Source organism: Setaria italica, chromosome II (assembly GCF_000263155.2).
Source record: "Setaria italica strain Yugu1 chromosome II, Setaria_italica_v2.0, whole genome shotgun sequence".
NCBI classification, from domain to species: domain Eukaryota; kingdom Viridiplantae; phylum Streptophyta; class Magnoliopsida; order Poales; family Poaceae; genus Setaria; species Setaria italica.
The window spans coordinates 1,653,985-1,678,879 of NC_028451.1; the positions used below are offsets into that span (position 1 = coordinate 1,653,985).

Here is a 24,895-nt window from a genome sequence, read left to right on the forward strand (position 1 = left end):
CTTTGTGAGGAGCGGCCGGTTCCCGTAGAGAGGGTCGGCTCCTTATCTGAGGTGATAAGGATGTAGCCCGCATGAAGCCGAACCAGTGCCTCGTGGCCCAGTACTCTCCCCTCAGTTTTCAATATGGGGTACGCGAATCGTCATATCAAGATGCGGCGCCTTTATTGTGGGTCGCTGAAAGGTCGCCTTAGTGTCAGGCGCTTTTAGCGCACGTCCATGGGTGCAGATGGGAACCGCTCCCGGATCGTGGCCGTTCGCCAAGCTATAAATAGGGGAGCTTCCACATCTGGAGTCCCCATGACTCGAGTTTTTGGTGCTATGGCTTGGGCCGTGGATCCGGTAGGTTTGAGGCTATTGCTCTTTGCCCTAGGCAGCTTCGTCCGCATCCCAGAAGAATTCTTGTGATAGATGGCCCTTCCCCTTACCACAACCATTCGCGTCACGTTCGTAAGCTAAACTGCAAGAAGAACTCTCGTGATGCGGCCCCGTCGTGACGCTCGTGGCTGCAGTAGTAAGAAGACGAAGCTGGTGGTATCACCTGTGACCCGCTCATGGATCTTCCGGCGTCATGTGGTCAACACCATCGGGGTAGCAAGCCCTCGCTAGGGGCTCCAGTTTCTCCGCTAGACCCGTAAGACCACCTTTGGTTTGGTCCACGGAGAGGCTCTGAAAGAATCCTACACAGCACAGCTTCTCCTTTCCAATCCGTGGGGACGAGCAACTCGCATGGTAAGGGCCGATAGGCACGGAGTGTGGAGTGTAGCTGTTGACGTCGCCGGCACGGACTTGATCACGGACCTTGGAGATGAGGACACTTCTGCTCCACCTGCGTCTCCGTGCCATTTCAGCTTCTTCGGTCATGGCTTGTTTCCCTGCCTCCAAGTCGGTGTCAACATGTGGGACTCGTGCACCTGCATGCAGGAAGTAATAACTAATTAATCAGCGCATAGCGTCCGAACGTACCACCACCAACATCATATTTGTTTGTTGATGAGGACAACAGATCTGTGATCTGACTAGAGAAAATAACAATTAAACGGAAATAATGTTGCAGCATCAATCATAATCCTAACATGCACTAGCTAGCCTATTAACTGGTCGACGAACCCAAACTAAGAACTTGATTCTCCGCATAACGCTGTCCAAGTTGGTAAAGTGATAGTCGTGTGTTGTTGTGTTATTTTTTGTGTTTTTTGCTGCAACTAAGATCTGCATGGGTGTTATTTTTCGTGCATGGTGTTTTTGCATCTGCTGGTGGGCCCACAGGCCACAGCAGCGATGATGGCGGTGCCACACCGCCTGGAATGACTGCAACGGCATGGCCTAGGGCGAAGCGGCTGCGGCAGCCCATGGCTTTGCACTGCTGTGGCGGTGTGTGGCCTGCCAGGCTCTGGTGCGAGGCGTGCAGCTCTAGCATTCCCGTCGGTGGATCCGGTGGCCAGTGGCACAGATGTGACGAAGCCGTGCTAGGGACGATGGTCAGTGACTGCACACTAGTAGAGAATTGGCTTTCCATACGTCCCCTTTTGTCCCGGTTTAAAGTTGGTCCGGGATAAAAGGTTCACGAACCGGGACTAAAACTCGGTCACTAGTGGGGGGCTCACCAACCGGGACCTTTTATCCCGGTTGCAAAGGCTAGTGGGAAAAAAAGACTCTAAGAGACCTTTTATCCCGGTTTGAAACACCAACCGGGATAAAAGACCCCCCCTTTTATCCCGGTTGGTGTTTCCAACCGGGATAAAAGGGTCCCCACGAGTTAATACAAAAGGATAGCATCCCCTACATAGTCAGATGTGGTGTGTAGGTGGGATGGCAAGGAAGCTACGCGCGAGGCTGGAGGTTGTGGGTTCGAATCCCACGAACCGCGCACGCGCATATTTCGCGTGACTTGTGACCCGGGATAAAAGGGGGTCTTTTGTCCCGGTTGAGTGACCCGAGATAAAAGACCCCCCCTTTTGTCCCGGTTGGTTTATCCCGGATGCATTTTTGGGATATTTGCACCCTACCAACCGGGACTAAAGTCCAATTCTCTACTAGTGGCAGTCATATTTGGCGTTCTTGTAACAGGTGCTCAGAAACTCAGCATGCGGCGACTGTGATATGGAGCGCACTTCATCGATGTCATTGGGTCTCAGGTTCTTCAGCCTCCTGTGATTGGCAATGGCGTGGTAAGGAATGCATCTCATCGACCCTTGGGGCTATGTTGTGGTGGGCTAGGGTATGCTGGCGAAATCCATGGCGATGATGCCTTTGGGCATCATTTTCCTTCTTGGATGCGCCACCTATACATCCCGATCCCACCCAATCACAAGGTCTCCAGGTGAAAATTTTATGTCGGTGGGCAGCAGCGGCTATCATCATTTCCATGATGATGGAGGTGTCATTTTGTAGGCTTTTTGAGTGGTTATGCACTTCGTGGCGGTATTATGGTTTCCCAAATCAGATTCGGCAAGAGCTATTGCTATCTTGCTTAACTCCGGTGCCTAGTGAAAGTGTGGATTGTTTTGTTGCTGTTTTGGTTTGGTGGTCGGAGTGTCAATCAACAGATGGAGTTGTTTCAATTCCTCGTTGTTGGGATTTGGCTCATGCTTCGGTTCCACTTTCACTTGATGTGGAGGAGTTGGTTCATTTTGAAGGCGACTTTACCAAACATACCATGAAGTGAGATTACTAGAGTAGCTTGTTGGCAATTTTGAGTTTCTATTTTCTTTAATTTCATTACTTTTCTTTAATACATCGTATTTTCTGATGTCTTGGGTACATGTTCATTTAAAACATGTGCCTCTCTCTGTAACATCCGATGTATTCTCGAAAAAGGATCTCTAGAATTTTATCTTCGGTAATGCTACAAACCGAGCATCGAATCTGGAACACTTGCTTATCTACGAACCCGAAATTTGTTTGGTTCTAGCCTACCCATCTTATGTGCAAGTTCACGTCCACACACCTCGTCTCCCTCCATGTTCTTATCCATTCCCTTGCCCCCAGCGCGCTCTCTCTATATATATACTTTGATTCACCTGCCGCATCGCATCTATTAGCATCCATGGTCATCGAGACCGCCAAAGGACCGCACCCACTAGTAGAGAATTGACCTTCCATCCAGGAGCTTTTGTCCCGGTTGACTTTGGATCCGAGATTAAAGTGCCTTTAGTTCCGGATCAAAAATGAGGAACCAAAAGGACATCGACGGGAGGGGCTTTAGTCCTGATTGTAAAGATCTAGCACTGACGCCCCCCCTCCCTATTGCGGTTGGAAATTCCAACTGAGACAAAAGCCCCCCAATACCGGTTGGTAATTCCAACCGGACAAAAGATTCCAGTGAGAGGCGACAACAATACGAAGGCAGGGTAGGGTGCGGTCGAGCGGCGGCGGGCGAGCAACCGATGGGCGCGGGCAGAGCAGAGGTGGGCAGGGGTGAATCCAGAGTAGAGGCGGGCGGCCAGCGGGCGTGGGCGGGCGCGCAGGGCGGCGCGGGTGTTTTTTTTTAACTTTTTATTCTGGTTGGTGTTACCAACCAAGACTAAAAGGATCCGAAATTAAAGGACCCTCTTTGTTTCGAAAATTTAGTTGAGGATGGATTTTGGAATCTTCGACTAAATGTCCGTTTTCCACCGTGACCGCTGACCTTCCTGACGAGCTCGCTCCAGGCCCTTGTCTTCTGGCTGCTTGTCTCTAGCAACTACAAGCATCACTCCCTTGTCTGCTGCTGTTGGCTCGACGTCGAGGCCGCCTTGCGCTTTGTGCAGGGCGCCGAGTCTTGCTGGTGGCTGCCTGCACCTTCCCAGGCCTGCTCGCGCGCTTTTCCAGACGTCCCCCAGCTCACTGGCGCTCATGTGTGCTTCCGACCACCACGCCAAGAGCATGGACAACTTGACCCTTGCGCTCAAGATGATGTTGCAACCGTCCAGTCTAGATGTTTTCTTATAGTTGTTTTGTTTTGTTTCAATTTTCTGTTTTTCTTGTGGGTGATTTTGTTCACTTCCTGGGTGTTGCAATGGCACGACATGCATATTGCGAACATGTATTTGATTTTGGTCCAGTTGTGCACATCGTACAAAAATTAGGACATGTATGCAATAGGTCAATTCTGTTCATCCGTATATATGGATGTTGTACTGAAGACATGGTTGGCCTTCTTCATCTCCTCTTGCATCTGTATATGTTGCAACGAGTAAATTGATTATATTTATTGCGGAAATACTTTTCTTGATGTTGCATGTTGCTAGAGGAAAATGATTTGTTGGATCTCGACGGAGATGGCGATGCCATATTCAAGGTTGCGGCAGTATTTTATGCATGCTGCAGATGATTTTTTTATTGTTACAATATATTTTTATTGATGTTGTGGCAATAAAGTAGTTTTTTATTTATATTCTTGATGTTACAAAGTTGATTTTCTGATGTTGCATACACTATTTTATAATGTTTCATATATGATTTTTTGTGGTGTATAAACTATTTTCCTTTGGTTACCTTCTCCGAGTCTCTCTCTCACGCGCGCGAGCCGCATGATGTGCTAGTGTCCCTCTCTCTCAATTATAAACAAGATTCAAGATCTATGGCGCCGAGCTCGGCATCAAGATCTATGGTGTCGAAGCCTTGCTCACGTCGGCGCCACATCCGACACCTCGTCTAGACCTCGGCACCATTGGCCATGGTGCCGAGACGTGTTTCCTCGGCGTCAACAGCTATGGTGCCGAGGTTAAGGTTTATATTTTGACAGGATACCTCCAGTAAGTATCTTAAAAAAAGGCTAAAAACAAAAAAAACCGGGTACAAGGGCAGGGGCGAAGTGCTTTTGTTTTATTTTTGTGCCTGGTATGTTTGCTGGTAGCAGTAGGGTCTCGGTCGTGGTTTGTACCTCTCTATCTTTTTTTTTTCCCTTTTTCCTAGTCTAATCAAACTAGCGGCAAAACTCTTGCCACCCTTTTGAAAAATATTAGAAGTGCTTTACCAAGGCACTAAAGAGAAGTTCGAATAATTGTTGGGGTTGAGAGCCTGGAACTTTGGTCAATCCAAAAGATGATGTTTTGGAGTACATTGCTAGCTACAGTACTGGTTAAGTAACTAGGTGAGCGTTGGCACTCACGTTAGGAATCATCCAACGTACGTACACAACACTTATATTACATTTGGTTTTAGCACCTCAAGTAAGGTGAGCTGAGCCAACGCTTTGTTCATTGCTAGTCAAAACTCCGAACAACAAACCTAACTAGTGGGAATAATGCTAAAAAGGTATTGTTAAACGTGCATGCAGGATATGAATCAGACAAGTGACAAACATCAAAAGAATTTCTACGGCATTTGGGGACTTGTCAATTTCACCTTTAGAAGGCATCAGTGAATCGACTTCGCCGGTGACAATTTTGGTCCTGCAGGAATCCTCACCCCTCGTCTCAATATCTTTGCCCCACGTTTGTTTGGTTGGTTAATTCAATGTCTCTCGTATCTGCATGCATGCCACACAATGAATCAGTCCATGGAAATGAAAATGAAACATTGATCAATCGTTTTGTCATTCCTTTTCTCTAATTAAACATGGATAATGGACTGGCAAGTGCGTAGTCGACAATTCTTGGTTGATGCTGTGAGCAACGAATATCGAAAAATAAAAAACGAAGAAAATAATAAACCTGCTGAATCTATGAATAGAGAGTGGAACTGTTCTGTCAGCTAGAAAGCCCTCACCATCTTAAAATTAAGATGATAAGTACTAGAACTCAAAAAGAGATTCTAGTCTCCCAACACCGGTTAAAAACCAAAAAGTTAACAGACAATCGAGAGAGCTAAATATCTTCATATCGATCCAAAACAGTATCTGAACACAAGCTGAAACAGGCAAATTGACATACCATTCGCCATTTCAGTCGGCACTCCAAAACTTTGCTATCTTCCCGTCCTCGTCTGGTCTTTAGATGTTTGTGGCAATCCTCTATATGTACGTGCCACAATTTCAGGTCTAATAATTTATTTTTCGTTTTGTCTCTTGTGCAGTAAGATTTTTATTGTAAAATGTTCACAGAGCTCGAGTGTCAGCAAAAAGTACAAAACAGGAGTCAATGCTGATCAGTAACTGGAACGTGTTTGTGTTTGGTTTCAGGACTAAAGTATAGTCCTTGGCACATCATAGTACTAATTAAGAGTATTAAATATAGGTTAATTATAAAATCAATTACAAAATGAAGGCTAATTCGCGAGATGAATCTATTAAGTGTAATTAGTTCATGATTTGACCATGTTATGCTATAGTAAATACGTGCTAATTATGAATTAATTAGATTTAGTAGTTTCGTCTGTGAATTAGCCACAGCTTACGCTGAATCGGAAGTAGGGGTTCCAATCAACCAAAATACGGCCGGCCGTATTGTAGTCTTTACCTTATTAATTAGCTAGGTTCACCTTTTTAGGTGTGCGGCTTTTCTTTTTCCTTAGCATAAACTCATGGCGTGCGAGATAGCTAAGGTTAACAAATCTATTTTCACTATTTAATTAGGCAAGCAAGGTAATACTTTGGTCGTACTTTGGTACAATTCCTTAGACTGTATATACCCTTAGGATTTGTTCTTAATGACAGAATTACAGTTTTTATTGGACAGATCGAGGGGGTATTGGATTAAGAATGTCTGGACTTTGCCCAGCCAAACTTGGGGCAAGCCCATACATTTTGCCACTTGTTTGGTTGAATTGTTTGGTTGAAAACTAAAAATTTTTGGCAATCACATTTTGCCACTCAATCAAGTGATACCTTAAAATTCTTGCCCAGATTTTGGCAGAAAAATTTTATTACGCTCACATTTTAGCATGGCAAATTTTAGAGCTAAATCAATCAGGCTCTAAGTCCACTTTCACTCAGTTTGTTTACTCACATATGAATAGTGCCGATTCTTCCTGATAGCGCAATCAGATAAACTTCCTCTAATCGGTGGGATGTGACATACACCCTCTTCTTTATTAGCCACGTCATTGATCCGCATCTAAACACAGAAGAGAGATGCAAATAGAGATGCAGATCCAACCTGAGGATGTGAACCGATCACATGATGTGAGAGAACCAATTTGTACGTTAATAACGCCGTTAGTGCATTGGATGGCCTTGGTTAGCAGCTGGGATTTCGATCGAGACTGTTGTCGCTATACCTAAGGCACATGGGCCGGTCACATGATGAGAGAACCAAACAAACCTTTGCGGGAACCAAAACATGCTCTGCCCATATTACAGAAAAGAAGCTCATCACGTGATCTGCCATTTATATATACACGGGCAACACCTCACCAGTACAGCGTGTTGGGCGACCGTGCTCGTGCTAAATACTGTCTCGGTCCCAAAAAACAATGTAACTCTCACTTCCCGAGGTGATAACCAATTCAAATTTGACCAAATTTATACAAAATAATATTAATATTTATGGTATAAAATAAATATCAATAGATTAATCATGTAATATATTTTTATACTAAATCTATTTGGATATGGGAACGTTAGTACATTTTTGTATAAATTTGATCAAACTTGAAACTGTTTGACTCCTCGGGAAGTGAGAATTGCATTCTTTTTGGGATGGAGTGAGCAGTAGGGATACTCCTCGTCCAATTAACCGTGTCATTATGTACTCTTGTTAGTGGAAACAATTTTCGGGATGACTCATTAATATCTGTACCATCATATCACTACAACACAAATCTCATGTATAGATACTTTCCTTATAGACATTTTATAATTTGTCCTATTATAAAGACACTCTTTATGGCATTTTAGAAAGTTGTACATTTGAGACACTATATGAGTTATTTTCAACCATAGTGACATATTCTTAAGTTATTTTGTAAAATACCAATATAGATTATTAGGGACATCCTTGACACACACTTTAATATTTGACCTTACTTCCACAAAAACATAGTTTAATTCAATCAGTTTCAATGTTACCCTAAACGCTAAATAGTCCGTCACCTACCATTTAGCTCTTTATTCGGACTAAACAGCTAATTAAACGGGTTAAACGGCCATGAAAAGCACTGTGTAGCGTGTAAACCGCGTGTAAACCGCGTGTAAACAGGCCAAACGGCCATCTACGCGAACATTGATCACTTTAATATATTGAGACACTATTTAGGCTATTAAGGTACTCATAAGAACTATACTAAGTAAATATGCAACAATTGGTCTGAGGTTGAGTTGGCTAGTAGGTGGGGTATTATGCAGTGCGGTATGGGGTCTCGAGTTTGAAGATCCAACACTGTTGATGGCAGTTTAGCGTACCAATTTGTATGAACCACAAGTGCATGGATCAATTGTAGCTTTTACTCTAAAGTATTCCGCCCAAGATTTTATCAATCCGTGGAACAAGTGGGATGCAACGCTTAAGTAAGAACTAATTAAGATAACCGAAAAGCTCTATATATATGAGAAAAATTAAGTGTACGAAGAGAGCTAACCGATCTAGGTTAAAACGAGCGAAGATATAGATATAATCGAGGTATGTGGAACGCTTGTCCAAGGGATCTAGGATCACCGGCAATGCAATAGCCATATCATCTATAGTAGATGGGTACCATGCTCAACGCTTTCTGTTAGTGCGAAATCTGGCCGACAAATAAATATATGTAGTTTTATCGTGCATTATATCGGATATGGCCTAGCACTCAATGGCACGGGATCTATACTGGTTTGAGCAATGTGCCCTATGTCCAGTTTGGCGGTCGGTCATCGACTTTATTCCTAAGCTCAGGTGCTCAAAGTTTGCAGTGTTGGTACAACGAGAGGAGGAAGAAGAGGGGTGTCCAAGCCTTGGTGTAAGCGAAGCTTGGATGTGAGCTAAGTGTTGGGAGTGTAGTGCCTTACAAGCGTGGACTGTGTGTGTGTTCTGTCGAAGAGAGCTGGATCGATCTCTCTCGAGGCTCTCCTTTTCGGTCGTGATCGCCTCTCTCTAGTAGAGAGGGGGTACGTGCCCTTTTATAGTTCAAGGGGGCATCCCTTCAAGGTCGGAAGAAGATCAGAGAGTTGGTATAAGGGTGCTGCCTAGTCTTGTCGAATCCCTTATCTGGCAGATATTGTATGGCCTCCATCCTTGGTCCCTATTCTCCTCGTCAGGTCATCATATTGCTATGTCAGGCCATCACGCTATAGAGTCAGGCCATCATGCTGTAGTGGGTAGGTTTACGGTGTCACTGTGCGATCGTGCTCGCGGCGTGGTGTGGTATGGTTCTGCGTACGGCCAGCTGACCCGGGTGTTGCATCGTTATCCGTCCCACCAGCTCCCAGGGCCCACACAGGGTGGCTATCCCTGGTCGGGGATCAACGCTGGTGACATAGTGGAGACCAAGTCGGGGAGCCAGGTTGGGAGCGCGGGCCAGTTGCATGTGGCCAAGGGGAGCTAGTCGGGAGCCTTTAGTCCGGGTCGGACTATGGTCCCACCTTTGGTGGACCCTGTCCGGTTGGTTACCGAGCAATCCTCCAGGACGGGGGACCTAGTCGGCGACTGGGCTGTGGCCTTGGCCAAAATGTGTGCAGCTGGATTAACCTAGTTGCTCGTTGTTGCAATGCCCTCTGTTGGGCTAAGTGCTGCGAGAAGCGGTCCCGTTGGGGATCCTGGGTCTATGGACCCGTCAAGAGCCCCTGAGCCCCTTTGGGGATTCGTCCAAGCCGCGAAGAAGTTGATCGTTGAAAGGCTATACTAAAGGGAGATGTGTCGACGGACGTAGTCCGCTTTTGTCCTTTGTGAGGAGCGGCCGGTTCCCATTGAGAGGGCCAGCCCCTTATCCAAGGTGATAAGGATGCAGCCCGCATGAAGCCATACCAGCGTCTTGTGGCCCAATACTCTCCCCTCAGTTTTCAATATGGGGTACGCGAACCATCATATCAAGATGCGGTGTTTTTATCGTAGGTTGCTGAAAGGTCACCTCAGTGTCAGGCGCTTTTAGCGCGCATCCATAGGTGCAAATGGGAACTGCTCCCAGATCGTGACCATTCGCCAAGCTATAAATAGGGGAGCTTCCGCATCCGGAGTCCCCATGGCTCGAGTTTTAGGTGCCATGGCATGGGCCGTAGATCCGGTAGGTTTGAGGCTATTGCTTTTTGCCCTTGGCAGCTTCGTCCGCTCCGCATGACTGCTAGTAGAATTCTTGTGATAGGCGGCCCATCCCCTTACCACAACCATTCGCGTCATGTTCGTGGGCTAAACTGTGAGAAGAACTCTCATGATGTAGCCCCGTCGTGATGCTCGTTGCTGCAGTAAGAAGACGAAGACACCGCCTCGGGTGGACAAGGAAGCATGGCCTTCATGTCCTCTAAACCGCGCTCGAACCCTAAGCCACCGGTCGCTAAGGCCATAGAGTCTCCATATCATCCGCCTTCTACGCTCAATGGTGCAGTAGGAAGGTGTCCACTGAAGTGGCACGAGATGTAGGCATCTTCGATGGTGGCGGTGGTGAAGATTCGGAGGCATCGGTAGCCGGATACGGCTCCGAGCCAGCTTACCCAAGTGTCCGGGATGCGGTTCTCATACTCCCTCCATGCCTTCTTTTCTTCTTTATCCGGGCCAGGATAGAGGGAGGAGAGAACTTTGTGCAACTTCCTGGGTTGCTTGAGTTCTCCTTCCACCCTATGCATCTGGCGACTCTCAGTTAGGAAGAGGAGACCGGAGAGGAAAGGGCATGTATGGGTTGATGAGCGAGGTTTCGGGCGCGAGTGCTTCATGCGAGCCGTGCTCTTTGTTCTTGTTGTGGTCCCAAGTTGTAGGGTAGTCCCTAGGTTGTGCCTACACACTTTGCATGATATTGTAAGGCACTCGAGTCCTTGTGTTTACATGCTTTGCGTGATGTTGTAAGAGCCTTTGGCTCATGTTTTTTCATCTTAATGTTAAAGTTTGTTTGTTATATGCAATCTGCATGCCCATCGCACCCTCGTGGCAGCTCTGAGACTTTGACATGCCTTTTTTCCTTCCGCTAGCTGTGTTGAGTAGGGCAATCGAGTTAGATCGAGTGTGCTAGCCCCTGAGCAAGTATCAGCACCTAGCTTTGGTCGGGTCGATTGGCAGAGGCCGTAGGGGGCACGTCAGGTCAGTTCTGACACCCAACTTCCAAGGAGTTAGCTAGCGTGAGCCGTAAGGGGTGTGTCGAGTTGTGCAGGGTGGCTAGTTCCCGAGGATCCACCCTTAGTATGTGTTCTGCTGGGTTCACACGAGGGGACCCAGTGGGTCTTGCCCCTAAGCCTGTGGCTGGCTGGTGAGTCAGTCGGAGGCTCAACACCCAGGCATTCCTCGGAGATGAGTTTTGAACAAGGTCCTGGTCGTCTTCTTCAAGGAGAAGAACTAATGTCCAACTTCCGAGCAGATAGCTAGCGCAGGGCGCTCGGGCTCGCCGAGTCACGTTAGGGTGATTCGTTCCTGAGGATTTTCCCTTAGTCTGTGTTCCGCTGGGTTTGCGCAAGTGGACCCAGTGGGTCTAGCACCCAAGACTGTGGCTGGCTGATGAGTCAGTCGGAGGCTGAACACTCGGGCATTCCTCGAAGACGGATCGAATAGGGTGCTGACTGCCTCCTCCCATGGGGAAGGATTGCTCCCCCGAGCCTGCGGCTGACCAGGAGGTCGGTCGGAGGCTGAAGTCTCTATGCGTTCTTTACTAGGGTCTGCGGACCCAAGCATCCTTTTCTATTGGTCGGGGGACTTTGCCCACACCCATCCCAAACATGACTCATGTTGTTCGTTTTTTTCCCTAGGTCAAGATCTATAGGCCCGAGCCCCCGAGCCCAGTCAGACTTGGGTGGTGTCGGTCGGTTTCATGCATCACCCTGTCCTCGATCTCCGTGATAGGAGGGGCTAAGCTAACACTGCTTGCCTCGATGGCTTGAGTGACGTGCTCGGTGAGCTCACTAACGGGTCTGTTCGAGTGGAATCCGGGTCCGTCATTCGTAACAGGGTTGGCATAGCCCACATGGAGCATTCCACTGCTCCTCTACCCACCTCTCGGAAGATGCCCGAGTCATTCCGAAGACCAACTCAGGTGGCCCGCTAGCCTCCCCTCGATGGAGATTCTGTGGACATGGCTCGAGGTTGGGATCGAACGAGAAGGTCGAGATGGCCCCTTCCACACTATGCGGGTCAGGCAAAGACCATTGGGGCTCCATCTGCATTTTCTCCCCTGGCTCTATTTGATGTGAGGGGGCCATGAAGCCCTCCACGAACCAGCCTTCGAACCGCGGTTGGTCGCAGCTCATTCTGGATGAGTCACTATTGCTTTGCGACGTGATGCAAAGCAATTGAAATAAATAGGAGATGCAAGATGCAAGAATGATGCATGCATGAATGCGAGAATGCAAAATGGAAAAATGATGTATGAATGAATGCAAGATACAAAATGCAAGAATTGTGCATGAATGAATGCGAGAATGCAAAATGCAAAAATAATGCGTGAATGAATGAAAAAATGCAAAAATGTAAGAATAATGCATGAACGAATGCAAGGATGAATGAGTGTGTACATAAGGTAAGGGAATGGATTGGTAAAGTTACCTAGGTTGGACATTTCAGGTATCATCCCTTTTGCGTTTTCCTTGGTCGCAGGGGCGAGGCTATCATTTTTGTGAGTTATAATAATAATGATAAGGAACGGGTCCTACCCATCCTCGTTTTCATCCTTGGACAACCTCTGCCTCTTCGCCCCTTTCTTCTCAGACATGCCTGTTGACGTAGGCTGCAACCTTAAGAATCCGGGCATGGCCCTTGAGGTTCAGCTGCTCGTATTGTAGTCCTGGTGGGGTCCGATCAGTCTGAAGGCTGGAGTGTCAATTGCTTTCAGTGTGAGTTAGAGGACAGGAAGCCCTTTCGCTCAGGCGCGCCCTATTTTTTCAGGCGAGATTCATGATTGAGTTATGAAAAAATTAAGAGAGAGGGGTAGTGCACCCCCGTGGAGCCCACGAGTGACCCGGTCTGAGTGTGCTTGGGCCAGGGTGCTGTTGGAACAAGTGCGTGATGGAAACATGACTGGAAAGGAACCAAGTTAAGGAAAGAAGCGACATAACTGTTCGATGTTCCAAGTGTTTGTGAGGATGTTGCCATCTTAGTTCTTCAGTCGGTAGGCATCTGGTCAGATCACTTCGGCCACCATGTACAGTCCTTCCCATAGATGAGACAGCTTGTGTTTGTCCTTAGTTGTCTGGGTCCTGTGGAGCACAAGGTCACCGACCTTGAGGGTTCTTCCCCGAATCTTCCTTTTGTGGTACCGGCGAAGGGTCTGCTGATAGCAGGCAGAACAGATGAGCGCCATCTTGCATGCCTCCTCGAGCAAGTCGATCAAGTCATGTTGAGCCTCCGCAGCTTTGTGAGGGTCGAACGCTTTTACCCTTGGGGCGCTGTAGTCAAGATCGGATAGCAACACCGCTTTTGAGCCATATACCAAGAACAAAGGGGTGAATCCCGTTGATCAGTTCAGGGTCATTCTCAGGCTCCAGAGGATTGCCAGCAGCTCTACGACCCACAGTCCAGCATGTTTCTTGAGCTGGTCAAAAATGCGTGGCTTGAGCCCTTGCGGGACCATGCGGTTAGCTCGCTCGATCTGGCCATTCATTCGTGGGTGTCCGATCAAAGCCCAGTTGACCCTAATGCCGTACCCATCATAGAAATCTAGGAACTTCTTTCTGGTGAAATTTGTTTCGTTGTTCATGATGATGCAGTTAGGGGCGCCGAACCGGTAGATGATGTCAAGAAAGAACTTGACAGCCTCTTGCGAGAGAATGTTCGTGATGGGCTGTGCCTCGATCCACTTTGTGAACTTGTCCACCACCACAAGTAGGTGGGTGTGACCGCCTGGGTCCTTTTTGAGGGGCCCGACCATGTCGAGTCCCTAGACCGCAAACGGCCAGGTGATGGGGATGGTCTGAAATTCTTGCACTGGCAGGTAGGTCTGCCAAGCATAGAATTGACATCGCTCGCACCTGCGGACTACTTCTTATGCGTCACATAGTGTCGTGGTCCAATAAAAACCCTAACGAAAGGCTTTCCCGACCAGCGAGCGCGGGATAGCGTGATGTCCACAAATTCCACCGTGGACTTCATGCAGCCTTGGTCGATCGCGATGCACTTCATGAGTATTCCCGATGGACTTCGCTTGTAGAGTTCATCACCAATGGTGATGAATGTTTTGGCACAATGGGTGACCCATCGCGCTTCGGTCTTCTCTGGTCGGAGAACCGCGTCCAGGATGTAAGCAAGTGGTGGCACCCTCTAGTCAGTCGGGTTGAGCACCATTACTGCCACATCGAGGTCGGGGCCCCCATGCGCTTGGTTGGGGTCAGGTTATGACGCGGGGTTGGAGCCCCCGAGTGACCGGCCAGGGTCTGCCTGTGCTTGGGACGGATCCTCCCGGATGCGGGCGGACGGTTCGTGAAGGTCATTCACTAAGACCCTTTTCGGGACCAATTTCCATTCGGTAGCCATTTTTTCCAAGGCATCAGTGGCATCATTGTCATTTTGTGGGACGTGGTGCAGCTCAATCCCCCGGAATTTGTCCTCGAGCTTATGCACCTCTTGATAGTATGCTGCCATGAGTGAGCTTTTGCAAGAGGACTCCTTTATGACCTGGTCGACCACGAGCTCGGAGTCACCACGGATGTAGAGTCGGGTCGGTCCTAGCTCAACGGTGATACGTAGCCCTTTGACGAGGGCTTCATACTCCATGGTGTTGTTTGAGGTATTGAAGTGGAGGTGGAACGTGCAGCGGATCCTGTTTCCCTCTGGGGAGATCATAACCACTCTAGCACCCGCGCCAGCTCCCATGACCGACCTATCGAAGTACATCGTCCAATACTCATGGTTGACGTCTAAGGTCGGGTTCTTTACTTCCATCCACTCGGCGATGAAGTCGGTCAGGGCTTGAGACTTAATCGCGGTTCAGGGTGCGTACTTGATGTTATGCCCCATGAGCTCAAGCGCCTATTTGGAGATTCGTCCCGTGGTGTCGCGATTTTGAACAATTTTACCGAGCAGAAAAGAGGTGACGATGGTGACCTCATGCTCGGTAAAGTAGTGCGAGAGCTTTCAGTTAGCCATTAGCACGGCATATGGAAGCTTCTACACCTAGGGGTAGCGTACTTTGGCATCGGTGAGCACCTCACTAATAAAGTACACTGGTCATTGGACCTTCAGCACGTGCCTGGGCTCCTCCCTTTCCACGATGAGGACGGCACTGACCATGTGGTCACTTGTCGTGATGTGAAGGAGGGGTTCCTCTCGCTCGAGAGCAACGAGGACCGAGGCTGAAGTCAGAATTATTTGAGACTCTCCAGAGCCTTTTGGGCCTCTTTCGTCCAGACGAACGCATCAGACTTCTTGAGAATCTTGTAGAGCTTCATTCCTTTTTCTCCAAGTCGGGAGATAAAGTGGCTTAGGGCGGCTAGACACTTTGTGAGCCTTTGCACACCCTTAATGTTTTGAATCAGGCCCATGTTAGAGATGGTCGTGATTTTCTCGGGTTGAGTGGATCGATTTGGTCGGTGAAGCACCGCTGGTAGGTGGCACCAGCGTTCCCTAGTCCAAACAGCATGGTTATGTAGCAATACAAAATGTAAGGGGTGATGAAGGAGGTCGCGAGCTAGTCAGACTCCTTCATCGTGATCTGGTGATAGCATGAGTAAGCATCCAAAAATTAGAGAATTTTGCATCCCGAGATAGAGTCGACTATCTGATCTATGCATGGCAGAGGGAAGTGATCCTTGGGACATGCCTTGTTCAGGCCAGTATAGTCAACACACATTCTCCATTTCCTGTTTTTCTTTTTTACAAGAATAGGGTTGGCAAGCCAGTCAGAGTGGTACACCTCCTTGATGAAACCAGCTGCCAGGAGTTTTGTGATCTCCTCACCAATGGCCCTGCACCTCTTGTCGTCGAAACGGTGCAGGCGCTGCTTGATGGGTTTCGAGCTCGGAGCGATGCGAAGTACATGCTCGGCGACCTCCCTCGGGATTCCAGGCATGTCAGCTGGCTTCCATGCGAAGACATCCCAATTGGTACGCAGGAAGTCAACGAGCTCGCTTTCCTATTTGGTTGGGAGCTTGGCCTCGATCCACACCATCTTGGTCGGCTCGATCTCCATTGCCTTAGTCTTGTCAGTCGAGATGAAGCACCCGCGGTGGTTGGCTTGTTGTAGTTGGGCATGGCTGAGACTATCTCCTTCTGGAGCTTCTGGAGCTCCTTGGAGTTGGTGAGATTGGTGGCATGCTCGATGTTCTCCCGACCGCACATGTAGGCACGCGGGAAGGGACTGCTCATAGTGATGGTGCCGTTCAGGCATGACATCTTCAGCTTGAGGTAGGTTTAGTTTGGGACTGCCATGAACTATACGAAGCATGGGCGCTCGAGGATGGCATGGTAGTACCTCTCAAAGTCTACCACGTTGAAAGTCAAGACCTCCATCAAAAAATTGGCATAGTCCCCGAACGTGACAGGCAGGTCTATCTGCTCGAGCGAGAAGGCCCGCATCCCTGAGATCACACCGTGGAAGGGTGTGATCTTTGATTGGATCCTGGAGTGGGGGATGCGCATCAAGTCAAGGGTTTCGACATATAGGATGTTGAGGCCACTGTCCCCATCCATGAGCACGCGACTAAGACGCTTCCTCTCAACGATGGGATCGATTACGAGTGGGTATTGGCATGGCCGAGGAACGCTCGGGGGATGATCCCTTTGGTCAAAAGTAATAGGATGGCATGACCAACATAAGAATATCGAAATGGATGAGTCCAAGGTACATACCCCTCATTGGCACAACTTGTGCTGGCGCTTGGAGTGGTCGGCGTCAGCTCCCCCGAAGATCATGAGGCAAGTGTCAGGCTTGTGGAAGTTCTTGCCGATTTGCCGCAGGAAGCGCTTAAGTAGCTCACAATCCTTTTAGAGGTGTTTGATGAGAAAGGAATGATTGGTGCAGGGACTCTCCATCAGCTTCTCGAAGTGTTTGTTGTGCCCCTGCTGAGGTGGCTTGCTCGGTCAATCGACCGCCACGACTACGGCCGAATGAACCGCTCGATGTCACTCCTTCTTGTTCTTCTTTCCTTGTTGGGAAGAGGGACCCACGTCCTAGTTCTCACACTTGGCCTTGCCCTTATCCTGGCCATCGTTGAAAACCGCCCCAACCGGAGGCATGGTTGGTGGTGATATCCAGCAAGTCACGAGTCGTTCGGGGCTTGATGCAGCCGAGCTTGTGGACCAAAGACTTGTAGGTCGTCCCTGTAAGGAAAGCACTGACTCCGTCCGTGTCGACGATGTCAGGAAGGGAGTTGCACTACCTGGAGAACCTACAAATATAATCTCGTAGGGACTCGTTGGGCTCTTGTTTGCAGCTCTTGAGATCCCAAGTGTTGCCGGGATGGACATAGGTCCCCTGTAAGTTCCCTATAAAGATCTTTTTGAGGTCTGCCCAGTCGCGGATGCTATCAGGTGGAAGGCACTTGAGCAAGGCTCAGACAAACTCCCCTAGGCAGATGGGGAGCTACTAGATGATGAAGAGGTCATCGTTGGCGCCACCGGCTTGATAGGCAAGCCGATAGTCCTCGAGCCACACGCTGGGGTTCGTCTTCCCGGTGTACTTGACAATTTTGGTGGGTGGTTGGAAGTGCTATGGGAAAGGCACTCTCCGGATGTTCCGCCCGAAGGATCATGGTCCCGGTCCGTCCGGGCTAGGACTTCGGGCATCGTCTCTATCGTTTTGACGGCAGGCATGCTTGGGATGCACATCCTCGTAATCCTCGTCGGAGCGGTCGTGCTCCACGTCAGTCGCTCTCACTGCCATGTGATCGATGTTAGCCTCGTGCCACGCTTTGCATCATGCGTGAATGACTCTATGCGTGTCATAGCTCGGCCCAACCCGTTCCCGCACAAGCTGACACTGTGGCATCGGCGCTGGCACAGGAGCAAGCTGAGGTGCTGCCGTGGCGCTTCGCACAGCGTGAGGTGGCTATGAGGGAGAGTGAACCAAACGATTCAGCTGGTGGCTCCCATCACCCCCGTGGGGCAAGAGACCGCGTGCCACTGACGCGAGGTAGAGCTCTATGCCTGTTGTACAGCGGCAGTTTCCACTAGTGCCTCGAGGTTTCGGTGGATGCCCTGCTCCTTGGGGTCAGCTAGCTCCAGAAGGCTACGCAGAAGCATTACAGCAATGGTGATGTTCTATCCGGCCCGAGCAAACTGCGAGGGATCGTCCCCTCCAACCATGATGTTGCTCTAGACCTGGCACGCACGGTCCTATGCCCCACTTCCTAGATTGCGCACGTGAGGCACGGAGTGGTGCGCCAGGCGCGTTGGCATCGGTGGTGGCTGTGCATCCGACGGACACTGACGGAGCGTGTCGCTGTGGACCTGAGCTCGTGCCCACACTTCCACGCAATGGTCCGGCAGGGTGTGAGTCTTGGCTAATTCTACCACCTGAAGGATCGATTCCGGGACATCTTCCCTGGGAAACTCCTGGGACGGAGAATGATCAAGCGCCATCGCGTCGCCATCCGTGGAGCCATCACTCTAAAGCATCTCATTGTAGAGAAGCTCAAGAAATAAGGTAAGGGCGTAATCCACCATCCCCACATACTCGCACGGGGGAAGAGATGGCATCGTGTCCCTCTGGAGGCCTCACATGTACGCATCCGCTGGGGATGATAGGCTGAAAATAAGGGATCCTCATAGCGGATGTGGCAGAGACAAAGGAGGACCATCAGAGAGCTGGCTGAAGGTGTTGATGAGTGAATACATCATGGTATCCACGTCATTGGTCATGAGGCTGGCACCTAGCACGGACTCGATGCGGAGCGCGAGGGCTTCCACGTTGAGGTTGTCGAGCGGCTCGTCGATGGGGATGCGAGCCACCTTTCCCTAGGATGCTGGGGGGTTTGATTATGCCAAGCTAGTCAGCAATGAAATCCAAGCTATCTAAGCGAAAGGCTTGGAGTGGTGCGAACACCGGTGGAACCCACATCCCACTGAGAGCGGGAATGGGGAACTCCAGCAAGCCAAAATGAATCGTATCACTGACGCCCACCAAGCTAGTGATGACGACGAGATGGGCCATCGATGACCAGAAAAATGCGAACGCAACAGCATCCTCCCCATGGATGGCGCCAACTGTCGATGCGAAATTTGGCCGACAAATAAATATATGCAATTTTGTTATGCGTTATATCGGATATGGCCTAGCACTCAATGACACAGGATCTATACTGGTTCGGGCAATGTGCCCTACGTCCAGCTAGGGGGTCGGTCGTCAACTTTATTCCTGAGTCCAGGTGCTCAAAGTTTGCAGTGAGGGTACAAACGAGAGGAGGAAGAAGAGGGGTGTCCGAGCCCTGGTCTAAGCGGAGCTCAGATTTGAGATAAGTGTTGGGAGTGTAGTGCGTTACAAGCATGGAGTGTGCGTGCGTATGTGTGTGTTATGTCGAAGAGAGTGGGAAAGAGAGAGAGCTGGATTGATCTCTCCCGAGGCTCTCCTTTTTGGTCGCAATCGCCTCTCTCTGGTAGAGAGGGGGTATGCGCCCTTTTATAGTTCAAGGGCCATCCCTTACAGGTCGGAAGAAGATAAGAGAGTTGGTATATGAGTGCTGCCTAGTCTTGTAGAATCCCTTATCCGGCGGATATGGTATGGTCTCCGTCCTTGGTCCCTATTCTCCTCGTCATGTCATCATATTGCTTCGTCAGGCCATCACGTCGTAGCGGGTAGGATTACGGTGCCACTGTGAGATCGTGCATGGGGTGTGGCGCAGCATGGTTCTGCGTATGGCTAGCTGACCCGGGTGTTGCATCGTATCCGCCCCACCTGCTCCTAGCGCCCACACGGGGTGGTTGTCCCTGGTCGGGAGTCAACGCTAGTGGCATAGTGGAGACCTGGTCGGGGAGCCAGGTCGAGAGCGCAGGCTAGGGGCATCTAGCCAAGGGGGTCGGGAGCCCCTGGTCGGGGTCGGACTATGTTCCCACCTTTGGTGGGCCCTGTTCGGTTGGTTACCGAGCGATCCTCCAGGTCAGACGACCTGTTCAGCGACTGGGTTGTGGCCTTTGGCCAAAACGTGTGCAGCTGGACTTGCCCAGTTTCTCATTGTTGCAACGCCCTCTGTTGGGCTAAGTGCTATGGGAAGCGGTCCCGTTGGGGACTCCGAGTCTATGGACCCGTCACTTCTTCTTCCAAATATTATCACTACACGAGGGTAATCAACTATTGAACAACAAGAACACGTTGCATTGATGGTTCTAGGCATGCAATTATCATAACACTGCAATCCAAAGTAGCGCTGGCCAGCCATTTCATGCAAAAGCATTGTCAACAAATAAATGATAACAAATTGACCTCAACAAATGGTTTGGCAATTACAAATCAAGATCTCCCTTCAACCCCAAGGACAAACAGACTTTACCCCATGATCTTGTACATGTTGACGCACAAAGAGGTAATGAAGGCTCTGGAGATCGACCAGATCGAAGGGGGTGATGAACGAGCACCAGAAGACCTCAGGACGATCGGCCTAACCACCCCCAAGCTGATCTGCTAGGGGTATTTCCTCCTCTTGAGCTCCGCCTCAGCTCACCTTCTGTAGATCTGATATCTTCTCTATTCCTTAACTTGTGGCAGTAGTAGAATGGTGTATGCAAGGTTCTTAGGAGATTCTCATCTCTCTTTCTAATGGTGGTCCTTCAGGGGATATTTATACTCCTTTTCCAATTGGTTGGGAGGTGATTCTGGGCGAATGGTCGCTGGAAAAACCCTAGGATTTTTGTAGACATCACACTAAAGAAATGGAAGCACGAACCCTTATCTTAGTTGTGTAGAGTTGTTGCCCTTGTCTTAGGGGACTGGAATTTCGAATTTCGAGTGATCTTGTGTTTGCCTTTTAGCCTTGCTATTTTGATTACTTGAATGAGCCTTTCTTTTTTCTTTCTCCTTCTTTTCTTATTTTCAACTGACGAATTTGTGTTGGGTGTTGTCAATGCACTCATCAAGGGGAAGATTGAGGACCAATGGTGATCACCCTTGGATGATGAGTGATTGGCAATATTGTGTGGAATGATGTTGCTCTTGGCTTGTGATGTGCAGGTGTAGGATGTAACATGGTAGCTGACGGCATGCAGTGAACGTCAAGCAAAAGGTTCATGCTAATGGACCAATGGCGGTAAAGGGTGAACGCAAGTAGGCTTGGACTGAGGGATCTGAGGAGTCCGGGCGAAGTCATGGGTGATCCACATGGTGCACGGAAAGCGAGAGAACATGATGGGATGGAGACGACATTAGTCGAGTCGAGCGGGAGGCTCAGCGGAGGTCAAACACGCGTCGACATCGAGGAGGTCGCATGGCGGCCAAGCGGAGATGTACAGTTTGGGTGGTTTGGGCCTCAAAACCACCACGCAGACAAGTTTCCTGGTTTGGGCTTTAGAACCGAGGGTGAGCTCGGTGCGGCCAGAGCTTCGTGAAGGAGGGCACGTGGCATCATCGCGAAGCTTGTGTCGAGGCGAAGCAAAGTTGTGAAGGTGGCGTGTCTGTTCGATGCGTCAAAAAAACTGGACCAAAATGTCCCAGCATGGACGGTTATCCTAGTTATTGCTATAGGGGTATTTTCATCATCGTCTAGAGACTATATACTAGAGTTGGCTAGTTTAGATGTGTGCTTGGAAACCTAAGTTCATTTGCTTAGAGGCTAGCCAAGTGTTGAGAGAGGAGAGGAGGGAGATGAGAAGCTAGCCTCGTGATTTAGTTGAATTTGTGGTTCAAATCCGTGGCTAAATCTTGTGTTGCTCCTATTTTTCTTTTTTGTTATTTTCAAAGCTATTTTCAGGAATTTTTCATTCTTCACGTTTAAACTTAAATCCCGTGAGATTTATTGAGAGAAATTTTTGCTAGGATCTTTGTGAGCATCTTTGATGTGATCCTCCAAATCCCTCACAAATTTACCTTGAATTTGAGTTTTCCTCGAACCGTGTTCTTCGTGTAGGGTTTCGGTTATCTCCAAAATCCGTGATGGATACTTGAGTTTTTCGAGATCTTTTTATGGATCTATTAACCTTTAAGGTTGTGCATCTATAGTTCAAGTTTCGTTCGAATCCGCGGAGTACTGAGGATTGATTTTTTATTAAAGTTTGGACAGAGTTGTTGTGTTCTTGTTTGTTCTTCTGGGCTTCAGGCGAGACGGAGCACCCGCACACCTGACACGCGCGCACTCACGTGCAGCGCACGCGCGCCAGGCCAGCGTGGTCAGCGAGCCGCTCGCGCGCCAGGCTCAGGCAGCGACTCAGGCCTGCGCTGCAGCAGGGAGGCAAGCGGCGCAGCAGGCCCAGCGAAGCAGGCCGCGTGCTCCAGGCGCTTTTTTTTATTTTTTTATTTTTTATTTTAACATTTTGCAAAAATATATAGTGGGATGAAAAAATTACAAAACTAGACTATTGTCGCCGACTGGGCCGGCCGTACGGCTCAGGCGGTGGTAAGAGGCGGTTGGGCCGACGTGCCGCTGAGCCCTAATTTTACAATTTTTTCCTCCGACTATATATTTTTACAAAGTACTAAAATATAAAATATAAAAATAAACGCGACGCAGGCCGTTAGCAGCAAGCAGGCCTAGCAAGCCATGGATCAGGCGGGCCAGCGACAACAGCAGCAGGCAATCAGGCCGTGCGCTAGTGCCAGGCTAGTGAAGCGGGCCAGGGGCAGCGGCTCACACGCGCAACCAGACCAGCACAGGCGGCCCAGCTGGCACAGAGCAGGCCACCAGGAAGACATCCACCAAGCACATTGAGCTTAATCATTTAGTCCTCTGTTAATTCTTGCACTTTACTAGTTAATCATTGTCATCTTGTTTAGCTATTTATATAGTACTTTGCCTTGCTAATCCTGATATGCTTAGTCGAGTAACCTTTAGTTAATCCTTCCATATCTAATTAAGTAAGTAGTTAGTAGTATCTTTGCTTTGTCTCATTTGTGCAAGTTTGTTGGAGTTACTTTATGCTTTGCTTCTGCTATGTCTTGAACATGTCAAATCATTCTTAGGGTGAACTTATCACGAGTTAACTTGTGTCATCTTGGCGACTTAACGCTAAGGGGTGTTTGGATATTAGGTGCTAAACTTTAGCAATGTTACATCGGATGTTCGGATGCTAATTAGGAGGACTAAACATGAGCTAATTATAAAACTAATTGCAGAACCATGTGCTAATTCGCGAGATGAATATATTAAGCCTAATTAATCCATCATTAGTGAATGGTTACTGTAGCACCACATTGTCAAATCATGAACTAATTAGGCTTAATAGATTCGTCTCACGAATTAGAATCCATCTGTACAATTAGTTTTGTAATTATCCTACGTTTAATACTCCTAATTAGCATCCAAACATCCGATGTGACAAGTGCTAAACTTTAGTAGGGTGTATCCAAATACCCCTAAGTGTGTTTTGGGGTGACAGTTGGAACATAGGTCTTGTTCTCCGAGAAAATTTTTAAAGGTTCCCATCCCCCCTCTAATCGCCTGTTCCGGTGCTTCAGTCTCCGACGAGGGATCATCGGTGACGCGGAAAATCTGTGTCTCCGATGTGAATCACATCGGTGACGAAAATTTGGTGACATGAATTTTTTTCATCTCCAATGGAAGTTGAGCCGCGTCTCTGAAGTTGGATTGGCACAGTGGGAGCGCTTGGTGCAGCCCATCTGGGGCCTTTTGTTGATTACGGGCCTGTTTGACTTCCAAGGATTAAAATTTAGCTTCTGTCATATCGGATGTTTGATACTAATTAGGAGTATTAAACATAGTCTAATTATAAAACTAATTATACAGATGGAGACTAATTCGTAAGACGAATTTATTAAGTCTAAATAGTTCATGATTTGACAATGTGGTGCTAGAGTAACCATTTGCTAATGATGTATTAATTAGGCTTAATAGATTCGTCTCACGAATTAGCCTAGGAGTTCTGCAATTAGTTTTATAATTAGTTCATATTTAATCTTCTAAATGAGCATCAAATATCTGATGATGTGACTGAGTTAAAATTTAGCCATGGAATCATGTCAAGGGTTTTGGAATCGTATTTGGCTGCGCCTGCTCTAGCACCGTTGATTGTCATCGGGCCCTATGGGGTAGCAGTGTCTCCCGGCCGGCTTCCACAATCCCCTCGTAGTTTCTTCCGAAACTGCTCATGGGAAGTTGTCTGAGCTGCAGCTACTCACACTCACACTGACACTCACACTCAGCCCAGACGGCAGAGAAACGGTAGCTCTGGATTCAACTCATCCACGGTCAACAACCAGACCTTGAACAAAAAAGGAGGCACAACTTACAAGAAGTCAAAACAAGCTGGTCGGATAAAATCTGAGTGCCCAAGTGCCCCGAAAACACTCGGAAAGAGCACACGGCAAAGATTTATGAACTTTGCCAAGTGTCAACGATAAAATACTCGGTAAATCGCACTAGTAGAGAACTCGTCTTTAGTCCCGGTTGGTAGGGAGCAAATCTGCCGAAAAACCATCCAGGATAAAATAATCGAAACAAAGGGGGGGTCTTTTGTCCTGGGTCACTCAACCGGGACTAAAGACCCCTTTTATCCCGGTTGGGAATACCAACCGGGGGATAAAAGAGTTTTTCAAAAAAATAAAAAAAGCACCGGCGGGCGGAGGCCCACCTCGGCTCCCACGCCGCCGGCCTCCGTGCGCCGCCGCCAAGCCACCGCATCCCACCGCCGCCCGCACCCCGCGTCAGCGCGCCTGCTCCGTTCTCGCTCGCCCGCGCGGGTGCGCCTGCTCTGGCCCCGCCGCCTCCTGCTCCGCCTCGCGCCTCCTCCTCCTCCACCGCATCCACTCACCGCTCCTTGCCCGCTGTCGCCGCCTGGAAAAACTCACCACAACAACACTGACACTGCACCGAGCTCGCCACCGCCGCCGCCTGCAA

At 48.8% G+C, this 24,895-nt stretch overlaps 2 protein-coding genes across 2 annotated transcripts; both read right to left on the reverse strand.

The window, feature by feature from the left end:
* Positions 1 to 534: 534 nt before the first annotated feature.
* Positions 535 to 5,458, reverse strand: LOC101763312. Its single transcript, XM_022823750.1, has 2 exons — positions 5,329 to 5,458; positions 535 to 911 (listed from the first exon to the last, which is right to left on the reverse strand). The coding sequence occupies exons 1-2, from the start codon at positions 5,339 to 5,341 to the stop codon at positions 550 to 552; spliced, it is 375 nt and encodes a 124-aa protein (XP_022679485.1). The 5' UTR covers positions 5,342 to 5,458; the 3' UTR covers positions 535 to 549.
* A 7,964-nt stretch (positions 5,459 to 13,422) lies between these two features.
* On the reverse strand, positions 13,423 to 13,833 carry LOC106804135. The gene has a single exon (XM_014804669.1). It carries the CDS (start codon positions 13,831 to 13,833, stop codon positions 13,423 to 13,425), a length of 411 nt encoding a protein of 136 aa, XP_014660155.1.
* Between the last annotated feature and the right edge of the window lie 11,062 nt (positions 13,834 to 24,895).